Source organism: Mastacembelus armatus, chromosome 20 (assembly GCF_900324485.2).
Source record: "Mastacembelus armatus chromosome 20, fMasArm1.2, whole genome shotgun sequence".
Classification (NCBI taxonomy): Eukaryota; Metazoa; Chordata; class Actinopteri; order Synbranchiformes; family Mastacembelidae; genus Mastacembelus; species Mastacembelus armatus.
Window position 1 is genome coordinate 6565230 of NC_046652.1, and position 14353 is coordinate 6579582.

The window sequence follows — 14353 nt, forward strand, 5'->3', positions numbered from 1 at the left end:
GTCACTGCGAAGAAAAGACCATAGAATAAATGCCTGCATGTGTAAATTTGCTGATTTAGAGGTTCACTGTATGAAAGTTTTGTTCTTATAGGACTAGGGGCCTGTGGGATGTGGCTCTGTGTGTAGGTGAGGGGAGCTCTGGACTGTGCTGACAGCAGTGGCAATACGATTGGGTTTCATGGACATGCCATTACACTGTGTGGCTGTGGATTGTAATCTCTCTGACAATGTCACATATTTTTGCAGCTTCCCAGGAAAGACTGCGATGAGTCAGCCAGGCGGGCAGGCAGAGAGGGGAGCCATGTGGAGCCAGGGCTGTTATAAAGAGGCTAACACATGTAGCTGTGCACCTGCAATCATTAAAAATTTAGCAGTACTTCTTGTACGGAGAGTTTTACCCACTCCTCCATTTCCTCTACAATTTAGCTTATTCCGTAATTTTTCATTATTAAATGGAAATTCTTCATCCATGTCAATCATGTATATTAACAAACGTGAGTGTTAATGTGAGGCTGACACAGTGGGTTAAATATTATATATAAGCATTATGTAAGAAATTGTATTATACATGATTTAACATGTACAGAAATAACAAGTGCAAGCAGTGTTTCTTTTCAGTAATCAGGAAAGCTATCCAAGGATTCCCTTCTGCTAATGTCTCCTCAAAATTTCTCTGTGATGTGATAAGATATTATGTAACAGTCAGTACACTGTACTGTACACAATTTTCTGACCTTTAGGATTTTTATGTGTTTGTATTTTCATTTATGTTGAATAAATGAAGCTCTCTTGTTCCACTTGCCAGTGGCACTTGGCAGTGTCTTTAACCTCTGGATACTAATGATCCCTGCTAAATCTGTTGTGGCACTTTAATTGGCTACATAGGTCGTATGCCCCCCAGATGTTCATGGATTGCATTAGAGAATTACTGTATATTTAACACTTTTCTTATGGTATGTCGCTTATCCACAAACAATCCTTTTGTTAAACATGCAGTAACTTCCGTAATGTCATGCATAGACTATTCTTCTGTTACTATCAGTGTTGTTTTGCACTACTTCTATTCAATGAAATGGCTATACAAGAGAGATTGTGTGAAGACCACATTATAATTTTTCAATGTAACTTAATGATTCTTTTGCTCTGTGTATGACTCTGTGTTTGTGTGTGTGTAGTTTGATTGGTCCTCATTTTTTACACCGCTGTTTGAAGGCTTTGAAGGACTTCTTTTAGGCTAAAGGTTACAATTAGGTTACAGTAACATTAGAGGTTAGACATTTAGTTGTGATGGTTAAGGTTAGGGTAAGGGGCTGAGGAATGCATTATGCCAATAAATGTCCTCACAAAGATAGAAGAACAAGTCCGCGTGTGTGTGTGTCTGTTTCACAGTATCTGTGTCGCCTCAGTTTCAGCAAAGTTGTAAATCATTTGTCATTTTGCTAAAGTTTGTTTACATTCATCAAAACTGGAAAGAGTTTTTTTCGTGAATGTGTATCTATGATACTTTGTGTACATGTGTTTCTATGTAGGATAATGCCCATATAGTAGGCTGCAGTGTGGGTTTGTTCATTAGCAGATTCATTAAAACAGGACAGATGCCTGTTTAGATAGCTTGCTCAAGTGTCTCTGGTGGTTACCATGGCTACTGCCTCACCACCATCATAAGTGTGTCAGCCATTTGTTGATTTTCTTTATCAAGTAGCAGAGTATTGAGTTGTCATTAGTTTACTATTGTGGTCACCCATTACTGAAGGTTTGCAGTTTGAAATTTACAATAGATTTATCAACTCTTTTTATAGAAAACAGATATATGAAGTGAACAAAAGTGTGAGATTAATAATGCAATCATTCAGACTAAATTTATAGATGTTGTCCTTTATCCAAACAGATTCCCCGATTCCCAGTAGAGCTCATTATGGCACATCTCAGTAATTGTCCTTTCCAACTTTTCATGCAGATTTAGTGTTTGTGAGTAAATTAGTGTTACCACATGAGAAGTAGCTCGAGTACATCAAAAGATTTTGAATGCGTGTCAGCTTGTGTATATGTTGTGTAATGTTTGCATAGCCCTTTGACCATGTCTTGATTTGCATCACAGAATTTGTGTGTGTGTGTGTGTGTGTGTGTTGCTTAAACTTCCTAAATGGCTTCTTCTGACAGCAACACAAATCTCAATATCTTCAGGTTCATCATGAAATCAAAATAAAAATGTGTAGTGTAATCTTAAGTGTTAGCATTTTAGCATTTTCTTTAATGACATGTAATGACAACATAGTTTGTTAGTAAATGAACAGAAACAGGAACTTTAGAAATATTCACATTAATATAATATAATGTTTAATTTATTAATTAAATAATATTCATAATTAATTTAAAGGTGCAAAATGGGAATTTTGCAGAATGTGACCTGAGCACCTCCTAACACACCACACCTCTATTTCCAGGTGCAAGGGAAATGACCTTTAAAACAACAATGATGTGTTTGATTTGTCCATTCTGGGCTACTGTAGAAACATGATGGTGCAACATGGCTGCCTCTGTGAAAGGAGACCTGCGCCCTATGTAGATTTAAAAGGCTCATTCTAAGATTAAGAAAATGCAATGATATGGTATTTTCTGGTGATTACACAGTAATGACAACATATTTAGGAATAATATATTCAACGTGCTGCTATAGATGACTCTAAATATTACACATTGAACCTTCAATGGGGACATAAGATGCAAAACCGACTTTTCATATATATTTGAATGTTTCCTGTGCAAAAGGTATCCCCTCAGTGTGTCAGCTGACCACCCGGTGCTGCTCTTGTTGGCCAACTTTGTCAGAAACCGACGCTCAGAAGGCCTCGTTTCAGATTTGGCCCGTATTCTACGTCACAGACAAAGTCAGGCCCCCTCACTGTTTCTCCCGAGCTAACGCTAGCTGAATTAGCTTCCTATGCTAACACTGCTGGAGCATTTTCACATTAGTTTGTAAGAGGCACCTCTACATTCACAGGCTATGATCCCACAGAAATATGTACCTGTGAGTGGGTGTTTCTACATCAAGGTAGCATGAGGTCTCAGAGGAGGGTTCACTGCAGAGCTCCTGAGTAGGAAATCCCAGTGGGAGATTCGTTCTGTTTGTAATCCACAGCCAAAAATGTCAATAGAGTTTAGGGATTTTGTTTAATCAAAACTGATTCTATTCATTCTTCTCAGAAACAAATTCTCTGCTTGGGAGCAGGTTTTCAATTTCTCTATAGAGTCTTTGCGTCATTAGAAAAAAAATATATAAATCCATCATTAAAGGATAAATAAAAATTGCAGGCCAGATCTTTGACAGTACAGATCAAGCATTATTAACATTATTAAAATGTTTAAGGCACATTACATGCGCTGTATTAGAGCGTCTCATAATATTTTTATCACACAAGACCATACTGCTTTTTTCAGGATCAACTTAGCATATCTCATCATAACAACCATTCTGTCACCTCTGAAGGCCTTATTGGCTGCAGACACTGTCACTCACCATTGTAGGAATAATTCCTGAATAATTTCAGAGCCAGTTTTAGATAACCACTAATGGTGTTAGTCATGCTTGTGTAATCCTGAATTAACACCAGCTGAGAATTCAACAACAAGTCTGCATGACTGTAAGACATACATGCAGGGCAAGCTAAGTGTTAATTTGTTCAGACTTTCCATGGTGTTCTTTGCTGCTGTTCTGGACCTGGGAGTTCCTTTTCAAAGATATCAGGCTGTCATCTCTGTAGATGTATAATATCCTTTCATGAAGCAGAGCTGTGCATGGAGGATTACTGCCCAAATTGAGCACATTCTTGAACTGTGACTCTTGTTTGGTTGTTTGTTTAAGGGCAGAAAACAGTACTGGAGTTTGAAGTGAAAATTGTTGAGTGGTCAAGTTTATCACAGACAAAGTCAAGACTCATCATCTATCTTATTATATACTGTACCAGTCAGCACTCCAGTTACCAAGCTTGGACCAAGGGGGACAGGGAATGGGATAGCATGATGGAAAGATGGAGGAGGGAAACAGGATGGGGAGGGGCTGTACTGGAAGAAGCAAAGCAGGGGGGGGGGGGACAAAGAACCTCATCAGCATATGTGAGAGAGATTCCTCAGGCTGGAATTGGGGGACTGATGAATTGAAGCTTCAAACAGGGGAGTGTGTGCACACATGATCACATATATGCTCACACCCAACAGGCAGATAATAACGATACATACAGACTGTATTCTGAAGGGGACAGTGATATTACAAACCTTAATGAAAAACACACCACATGAGGTTTGAAATTTAACCCTACAGTAAAATTAGAGAGGCCGAAATACATATATCAGCAGTTCTAAATACCCAAGAGACTTTAGAGGGGCGATCTATCTCAGTCTCAGTTCTGTTTTTTTCTCATTCAATTTCCATACCTTTTCCTTGATCTGTGTTTTTGTTTTCCCTGTTTGCTTTGCTCACCGTCATAGTCTGCTGCAATGTCAAACCAAACTGTCTTAACACTTTTTAGACAGTTTATTTGTCAGAGTAATAAAATTGCCCTTGATTAATATCATGTGTCACATTGAGCTTTAGTCCAAGAGGAACAGCTTCAAAGTCCACTAACTTTTACACTTTGTCAACATTTCTTCAAACTGTGTGAGTGTCAGTGTATGTGTTTGTGTGTACGATATTTGCATTTGTGCCAGGAGGTTAGTTTATGCATTCAAATAGCTTGATTGGGTTGTACCCATTCCTAGCACTCAACCAGACTGGAATGCCTGCAGAGCCCAAAAGGAGATGTGAACAGGTGTTGCTTTATATTCAGAGACAGCTTGGTTGCAAGTCGGGGAGCTGCAGGCTGTCTGAAAAGTTAGAGAACTTTTTCGGAGGTCAATTATGAGCTTGTATGTTCTTGTTTACCAAAACATTTTGTCTTGAGTCTGTAAATCTGTGATCAGCAAGGCAGTCCATTAGAAAATCTGAATGAGAATTGTATTTATGTGTCTTTGTATGTATATTATATCTGGCAGAGGGCATTGTGTTTCACTAGTGGGAAGACACTAGTTACATCAATGGGCCAGTCACACTCACAAGCTGCTTCAATCAAAATTTTTTTATTAGCATTGGATTAATTTACTACTTTTAATGCAATATGTGGAGCAAAATATCACTTACTGTACTCACTCACTGTAACTTAGCAATATTGAAAATTCATAATCTTTTATGTTGCTGTTTTGGTTTTACAGCCACAACTATTTCATTCAGCTTCAGGGCTTTCTAAATCATTATTTTGCTCTCTGCTAAATACCAAACACAGGTGAACCTACTGTAACAATTACCAGCTAAAGAGATTTCCCTTGAAGGTCGGTGAAAGCTAAGACGGATCTGAAAGGAGAGTGATGACTGTATAGAGGAAGGTGGTGTTGTTGGTCACTAGTTGGAGTAAAAGTGTGTGTACAATAAAATTTGCCAGTGCCAATAAGGAAAACAAGCAACCCTTTCATCTCTCTGCTTCAGATGACCATGTTTTCTCACCTTCCATCTCACTCTCCTCTTGCTCCCACTCTTGCTCATAACACCTCTATTCCCATCATTTTCTGCCTGTCACCTCCTCCAGACATCCTGTCTGGGAACAGTCTGCATTTCATCCTGTGTCTGCGCGTGACTTTATGCCCGCTCTACCTAAAGGGAACTGTTATGATCATTAAGATATGTTGTGGGCATGCTGTATACATTCAAGACACGTTCATGCCTCCTTCCACTAGGCTGCACATTTCAGAAATAGAAACATGTCTGCCCTTATGGTAACATGTGTGTCTGAAGTATATATGTCAGTGTTGTGATGTAAGTGGAATGCTTTAATGGTGTGATGCACTTCTGAGTAAAACTACGTAGCTAAACCTGCTTTTAGCAATACCAGAAAAATTAGACATATTTCTAATAACTCATGACAAGAGGCTAAGCACTCAGTGTACAGAGGAAGTGTGCTTTATAGCTCTTACACCAAGTGGGACTTTGGGAAAATTTTGAAATTGTAATGGTTACATCCAGCTGGACTGTGGTTTCCACAGGCGTGCTGTCTGTAAACACAGTCTGAATTCCTTATTGTAAAGTATATTGGTCTGTCACTTCCACCAGTATATGGCCCATCATGCATTTTAATATTTTAATGTCCCAGCTTGTGAAAAACAGGACAGCCCAGAGTTCAAGGATGGAGAAGCAGTTTGAAATAGAGGCATCTTTCTGTTGGGCTCACACTGACAGGGAGGGAAGGGCAGGGGTGGCGATGTGGGGGAATAAGGGAATGCAGTGTCAATAGATGGAAGAGGAAGGATAAAAACAGGGATGGTAAAATAAAGAGGGAGAGGAAGATGGATGTGTGGGGTTAAGCAGGGCATGAGGCACAGCTGTCAATACTTACAGAGATACTTGGACGGTCCAGCTGGGTCACTGCATTACTTGTTGCAAAGACATGTATTGTGTGAGCTTTCCATTTATTGTCTGATTATACATAAGGGACTAGTCAACCACTGATTTCAGCTGATGCTTTTCATATTGTTGTATAATTTAAAGACATACTCTAGCTGCAGAGATAAACGTCTTCCTTCTGCAGTACATACAACACATGTTCTCATGGCTTTTAGAATTTGTGTGTATGCATGTGCAAAAGTATGTGAACATGTACAGTATCTTTGTCTTTTTCAAGGGATTTGTTAAGCAGGTCAGTGCTAATGCTAAGCTCACAATGATCCCAAAACATGTTACTCTTCTGCCTTTTAGTTTTTGAGCCTCGGCATAGTATAATAGATGTGGATGCAAGTTTTTTCTAATGCTGTTCTCTAGAGGATTTTATTTTATGTTAGTTTTTATGTTTATTTGAAGGGAAATGGCTACTTCATGAAATTGTCTGGGGGAAAGTCCAGCATTTGCAAAGCTGTTACCAATGTAAAAATTGGCTGCTATGAAGAATCTAAAATTTCAAACATATTTTGCATTCTTTACACTTTCCTGCTTACTATGTCATTTGCAAATATTAAATTCTTGCTTGGAAAAAAAAATTAAAAGAATCTGGATATGTGATCGAAATACAAAGGGAGGTGTTACATCCAGTAGGGATGCTGAGTGATAATGCTCAAAGATGATGAGAGACCAGGAGAGGGATGGAGAAAAAGGGAAGAAAGAAGAAAAGACAGTAAAGTGAAGCTGTGTCACACCTGATGAATGGAATTGTCTGAATGAAACTTTATGCAGATTTATTAAAATTAAAAATGTGTTTCTTAATCTGTAATGTACTCTGTCTTTCGGTCTTGAGCTGTGATGCATTTTTAATGTCTTATGTGTTCCTACAGGACTGCCCATGCCAGGACAAAAAGCGAGGCTGCAGACCAGGCTGCTCTCTCTGCTGTGCATGAGTCAGAAATTGCCAGGGCAGTTGCCAGGGAGCTCTCTCCAAACTTCTACCAACCAGGTAATCTTTAACAGCAGGCTCCCATACACAACCCAAGTCTGTATATAGAGGGACTATGTGCTTGTCAAGGAGTTGAAATGTTAGTCTCTTTAAGAAATACTTAGACTCTAGGTGCACTGAAGGGTTGAGGAGGTCAGATGTCTTCACTCTACTTGGTGAAATCCAATACACTGACTATTTCTAGTGGCTAAATTTGCATGCCTAGCTATGCATGCAAGCATGGATTTAAACAAGCATATGATATTATAGACATGACAAACAACCCAGGGATGAAGTTCCAGCTGCTGTTAGGACTGTTCCATGGTCCAGCAGGGGAGGTGTAACAAATAAATGGCTCACCCCTCACAGTTTAACAATTGTTAAATCATTCCTCACCTCTGTTATCAATTTTATTTTTTAGCCACAGCTATTTAGAGCAACAAATTTGTTCATTCTAGCCAACGTTTTTTGTAGGAATTAGGTAACCAGCAAGAGTTTTTTTCTGGTGCTTTGCTTGAATAATGATGTTTTTACAGTTTTAGAACTGTCTACACAGCCGGTGTCTGAGTCAGTAATGGGCTTGTTGTGGGTGCACAAAAGCATAGGGTTTTGGTGTTCCAGGACTATAATTGAAGACTAGAGGTACTGAGGATGATTTCTAAAACCACAATGGGGGTCTGTTTGTGCTTAGACAAAGCAGTGCCTGCTTGAAGCAGACTAGTGTATTCTGGATTGTGGCTTTGTCTTTCTTCTCAAAGGTCTGTTGTAAGAGACTGGTGCTGGTTGTTGGTGTTTCTCAGATGAAATAACAGGAAAATGTTGAAGAAAGCTTATACTGGGCCCTCTTTCTAATACCTAATAGTTTGCATCATCCCTGAAGATTTAAGAGGCACAGTGTTGCACAATACAGCAGCTCACTGCATTGGGTGATGACTCAATTCTGTTTAGTTTATTTACAAGGTAGGCCGAGTTTTACAAGGCAGTTCCACACATTAGACTATTTTTATAAATAATACTCAAAAATGCTCAAATATTCACAAGTGCAATAGGTGCCTTTTTTTTAGTTTTATTTACAGCGTAAGATGCCAGGTTTGCCTCTCCCACTGTGTGCAATATATTTAGCCCTATGAGCTCGCTGAGCTTGGGCTCTTGCCAAAAGTCACCACAAAATAGTGAGTGACAAATAGATTGACAATGGGACCCATTCAAGCATGTCCCCTCACTAAGCCACAAAAATGGCGAGCCCAGGCCAGAGACTGATGTTTGTTTGTGTTGTGGAAAATGATGGTCATGCTTGACAGGCTCAGTGATCTCTGGGCCACAAGTCTATGTGAAGAGTGTTCTTGCCTTATAAGTCAGATCATGAATGAAAGAGTGGATGATGTCATAATAATTCGCGGCACAGGGTGACATCTGAGCTGCAGCATTTTAACGTTAGGTTATGCAAGCATGCCTCGTAAGCCCAGCCGAAAGCCAGACAGGCACCTCTAATAAGCCAAATCTACTTTCCACATTTTCCATACATTCATTTTATTTTTAGCTTATGAAGGTCTATGAAGATAGTATTATATAAGTGAGATTCTTCCTGAAGATAAGAACTGTTTAGCAAAACAAGAATGGCCTAATTTGAGATTTGCTGCTGGTTCATGGTTTGTCCTTTGGCAGGTTATATCAGGTTTTAGTTTAAACAGTTTCCCTTGCAGCATCATGGAAAAATGATCACTACTGGAAGAAAAAAAAGCACTGTGCAACTTCTTTGTTGATCATTTCATCTGTCCTAATTTTTCAGTTTCTGGTCATTTTGTACATTAAAGTAAACTAACCTGTCTGCCTCTCTAGTGGAAATATTCTCACTTAACCTCATCCCTCAGCTTCTATTGAGTCCTCTAGGGTAACAAGTGTGGGTCTAAACCCCTTGTTATTTGTAATTAGCATTTCCAACTCATAGCAGATTATCACCCAGATTGAAAGTGTGCAATTCAGATGGGAAGAGATGGTCAATGGGAACAGGACTTTGATGACCTTTATGATTGGTTCACACACAGCACCGTGCAGGAGAACAGCAAGGGTTAGCTAGGCAGCAAGGCGTGGCCTGTGACCGTGACGTTAATTGGGCTATATTTAGTGTTGATGTGTGCCCATTGGGGTATAATGGAGACATAGCTGAAATCTTTATGGACTGAGAGGAGCCCACCCCCACACTTGCCTCTCTTTAGAGATGACACAGAGCAGCTGTCTCTTCCTTTAGCCGGTCACTAAAACATGGGTAGGGGAGGGGGGGTTGCCCTGTTTGACCCAGTCAAGGTACACTTAGACCAGGTGGAACCATTAAGGCCTCAGACTGTCAGTGCTGAAGACTACACATGAGCAGGTGCTGCATTATAATTATAGTAACAGGTGTTGAGGAGTACTTTTCTTGACAGAGGATCGACTAAAGTTATGCAGCAACTTTGTATGACTTTCAAGGATACATCCACTTTTAATAAGATCCTATATTAAAATAAGATTTCTGCTACATTTTTTCTGTCCCATTTGTTGAGATAGTGATCTCACCTGTGACATACATTCATGTGATGATACATCAGAAATATATGGTTATAGCTGTAAAATGTAAATGTTTGGGAAAAGCCTGCAAAATTCCTAAAGCTTGTTGTCGCTGCAGCTGTTTCCTCATCTGAGTTTGACGCTTGTGTGCAGCATCTTCTGGCATGCAATGTTACTGTCAATAACACATTCAAGTTCACATGAACATGAAAAATTGTTTTCCTTTTTGTTCTTTATGTGGTAAAAACAAACAAAGGATAAGAAGACAGTGATTCTATTCAATCAATAGCCCTAGACAATGGGGCATTGTTTATTTGCATATGTGCGTGCGTGCGTGTGTGTGCGTGTGTGTGTGTGTGTGTGTGTGTGTCTACAGTAGTATATGTAATATTTCCAAACAGTGACAGCTCCCCCTGCCCATCTGCTGGTGTGAGTAGGAGGAACAAAGCGGACATCTAAAAAGCTGCAAATTGAGTCATAAATCTTAAATATAAAAGCACACAGAGCATGCTGACATCACAACCCACAGAATGGACTAGTACATATACAGAATATACAGAATAATTGAAACGTGAATTTAAGTACAATGCATCATAAGCAATGAACACAAACCAGGAAAATGCAAATGCCTTTCACTACCACAGAAACAAGGACCAGAAGAAACAATGAAGCAAACTCCTAGCGTTTGAAATGTGCTCTGATATGGCAGCAAGCATGTTATTCATGTAGCAACAACCTTGTTGGGTTAATGTTTGTTAGTGCTTACATGAAACACAAGATTCAAGAGGTGCAAAAATATATTTACTATTTAGCCAAATACTGTATGCCCGAGAGCATAGGCTACTATCCACTATAACTCTTCCAGTCTGATACATGGTGACAGATGTGATAACTGCACATACTCTAATCCTTCTTCCTATACACAAAGACACGCATCCATTTATGTGCACACAGATCTCACTGAAGCTTCGCTCTTGGTGCTATTGTGTGTGTGTGTGTGTGTGTGTGTGTCTGTTAATAGTGCACTGGAGCAAAACTGCAGTTTCGCCAAATCTTGTATTCTGTTAACCTCGAAGAGCTAAAGACCAGGAAACGATATATTACATTATCTTTTCTTAAAAATAAAGACAATTATTTGCATATATCTGATCTATATTTGATTTTATTTGGGTTGGCTCTGAGTATTTTTGTCTTAGGCATGACTAGGACCATGGCCTATTTTAGTGACCCTCTTTGGAAGGCTGCAGACTCAGCCCAGTTGATCAATGTTCAGATGAAAGAACCACCACAGCCATTTAGGTAATTGAGTCCCAGTACATGTTCCAGCTGACGTGGCAGGATTCCTTGGTAGAGTGCTTCTAATACATCTTCACTCAGTCATCACAAGTGGATCTACACACGCTCAAATGTCTACAAAACATTGAAATTTAAAGAACAAGGAGCATTAACATTTCAGATATGTGTTTTGCCAATTGAATTCTATGGGTTTGCAGAATTTATTCTGGTGTGAGGATGGAAATTGTTCTAGTGCCAAGAACCAGTCAGAAAATGCCTAGAAGATCTCACAGGAATCTGTCCCCAAACAAAATGAATTTGCTCAAACATACCCACGAAGCCCCTAGCCCTTATTGAGTTATGGTGTGAAATGAAGCTTGCTGGATATATTATGCCCTGCAGATGTCCAAATGTTCACCAGTCTCTCTGTAGTGGGTCTTATTGTGTTGTGGCATTTATAAAACAAATTCTGAATGCCATGCAGCTGAAAAATGCTTTGGGCTTATAACTACTGAGGCTCAAAAGATTTTGCAATAAAGCTGTTGATAGCTATATTGTTGATAGCTATATTGATTTAGGATTGGACACTAGATTTTCTGTTTGCATAACTGTTCCTGCATGTGACAAATCAGTATTAATTCATTTCAATTGAATTACAGTGTGCAAACCTCATGTCATGCCTGTGAGAGTCGTTAGTTATCTGTCTTTGAAATCTTCCCTTATACACATGAAATTATCCCTCTTTAATTTCTAGATTTCAGTTTTTTTTTTCTCCATTGCATATTGGTGACATGGGATGCGTAGGATCTTGCTCACACCATCTTTTGTACAAACAATGCAGCACTGTCCTTGTCTTAATCATTCTGACACGCTCTAATTTAGCTGAAGTGAAAAAAAACATGCAAACAAAGAGCCTGATGTCACTAATACATTTTAATTCAGTACAGAACAAAAGGACATATGAAGTGTTGTTTTCTCACATGCAAAAAAGCATTCACATTCAGATTCAGGTTTTATTGTCCACACATTTCAGGACCTAATGTTCATAATGAAAGCACAGATAGTACTCAGAAGAAGAGCTTCTGTCTAGATATATTAGTTATATTGGACTCTCAGCTTAACATCCTCCCAGATCATATTTTGATCTGTTGTTGTTGTTCTCCTTTTATTTTTTTACCCTGTATTAAAGGTGTGTGAAGGTCTACTGATAGTGGATGTTGTACGTTGTACAGATGGTAAAGCCCTTTGAGGCAGGGCTTCATATTTACTGTGAAGTTATGAGGTATCGCGTATTTGATGTGATTACAGGCAAGAACATTGTTTATTGTGTCAGTCGGTCACCTTTTATTAAGTGAACTGAAGCATTGTCCCTCAGAGCCCTGCCCTCCACACCGAAACAGTGACAGAAAAGTCAAACTGAAACTTTGGCATTGGGAAAAAAAAAAAACTTACATCAACAAAAACGGAGAAGATTATTATTTTCAGAATTAATACTTTTTTCAGTGCCAAAGTTTTTTTTTCTTCAATCCTTCAATGTAGATGTTTTATTTTCTGTACTTTGACGGTAGAAAATCCAAAGGTGATACTACTGCACCACAAATAAGCATGCAATTCTCATATTTAAGAGAATAACATTTTACATTGACATTTTTGCTTAGAAATTATTTGTTCATTTGATTGTCATATTAGTACTGTAAATTCAGCTGATTATTGATTTAATGTTGCAGATCTAAAACTATCTCTCAAGTCACAATCAAACCAGTAACCAGGAACAACACAGCTCCAGTCTCTGAACATTTACATTTGTAGATTACCTCTTCTTTTCACGTGTGTCTTCTTTCTCACCTGTGCAGGACCGGACTATGTAAAACAGCAGTTAAAGGAGCCAGTGGAGATTAAAGAGGTGCCTATAGAAAAGAAAGACCGCTCTCCGAGAGATTCTCCCCATTTTTACCGCAAAGGTACCACTCCTCCCCACTCACCTGTAACTAGTGCTGGAGCCACACCTCCCCCTTCACCCCACTCCAGCAAGAAGAAAGGACAACTTGCCAACAGCAGCAGTCGCAAAACCAGCAAAGAGGAAAAGCCTCCCCGCAAGACAAGCAAAGAAGAGAAGTCAAGTCAAAAAACCAGCAAGGATGAACGGGCTAGTAGAAAGACGAGTAAAGAAGAAAAGCTGCCTGTCATTGATGGCCCCAAAAGTTCTTATGTGCATGTTGAGGCTCCCCATAAACCTGCCAAAGTTCAGCAGCCTGTCCCAGCATCTTCTCCTCCTCCAGAGCCTCCGGCGATTCCAGTAAACGGCCAGCTCCATGCAGAATACCACAGTTACTATGTCAAGGCTCCTACAAAGGTCCCTCTGCCGCCAGACCCTGAGGAGGATCCAGAGGAAGAACCTAGTGCCCTGGCCCTGGCACGTATGCCCCCACAAAACCCTAAGTCTTTTAGTATCCCCACTCCTAAGTCAGCCTCCATACGGGACAGCAAGTGTGACCAGAAACTCAGGAAGCAGGATTCCCTAAAGCCAAAGAGCCTCGCAGACACAAAGAAAGCCAGTATGGAGATTGCAGAAGTCACAGAACAAACTGTAAGTAACATTCTTAGCACAAGACAAAGGTATTTAAGAAAATAATTATTAAATATGCATATTCAGTTGCTTGTGTTAGATGAGAGGCTGAATAACAACCACATGTCTGTATGGTACAATGTATAGCTAAGGTATGTCAATCTGTGATATTAGCACTGGCCGATTGTTATTTAATGGGTGTTTATGTGCTGAATTATTGATGCCTTTCTACTATTTAGACCCAGCATTTTTGTTTTTTATTTCAGCTGAGCTAAAAGAATTCTCCTTCGCCAAGAATACCCATAATTACAAATCTTTGGATGTTGCTGTAGAGTGTTATGTAAGGTCTGATGTTGATCAAAATGTTATTTTTTGCAGGGTCCGAACTCAATCCTTGTCGCTATGGTAATGCTGTTGAATATTGGCTTAGCAATTATATTTGTCCATTTTCTGACATGATGAGGTTGTTTCTCAGGTAAGTTGATTTAGTTTCCTGCACACCTTTATTCAAACACAAAAAATG

The 14353-nt window shown here is 39.4% G+C and overlaps 1 protein-coding gene across 3 annotated transcripts in view; it reads left to right on the top strand.

Annotated features, from left to right (window-relative positions):
• The window catches only part of jph1a (junctophilin 1a), a 29463-nt gene that overhangs the window by 12704 nt on the left and 2406 nt on the right, over positions 1 to 14353 (top strand). For 2 of the 3 annotated variants that reach the window (XM_026292563.1, XM_026292564.1), the window contains exons 4-6: positions 7348 to 7466; positions 13118 to 13851; positions 14209 to 14305. In XM_026292563.1, the coding sequence (XP_026148348.1) occupies positions 7348 to 7466; positions 13118 to 13851; positions 14209 to 14289 (934 nt within the window). In that variant the 3' untranslated portion in view covers positions 14290 to 14305. Of the gene's footprint in view, positions 1 to 7347; positions 7467 to 13117; positions 13852 to 14208; positions 14306 to 14353 lie in introns of those variants that run through there. The other variant, XM_026292565.2, reaches the window with a different exon arrangement.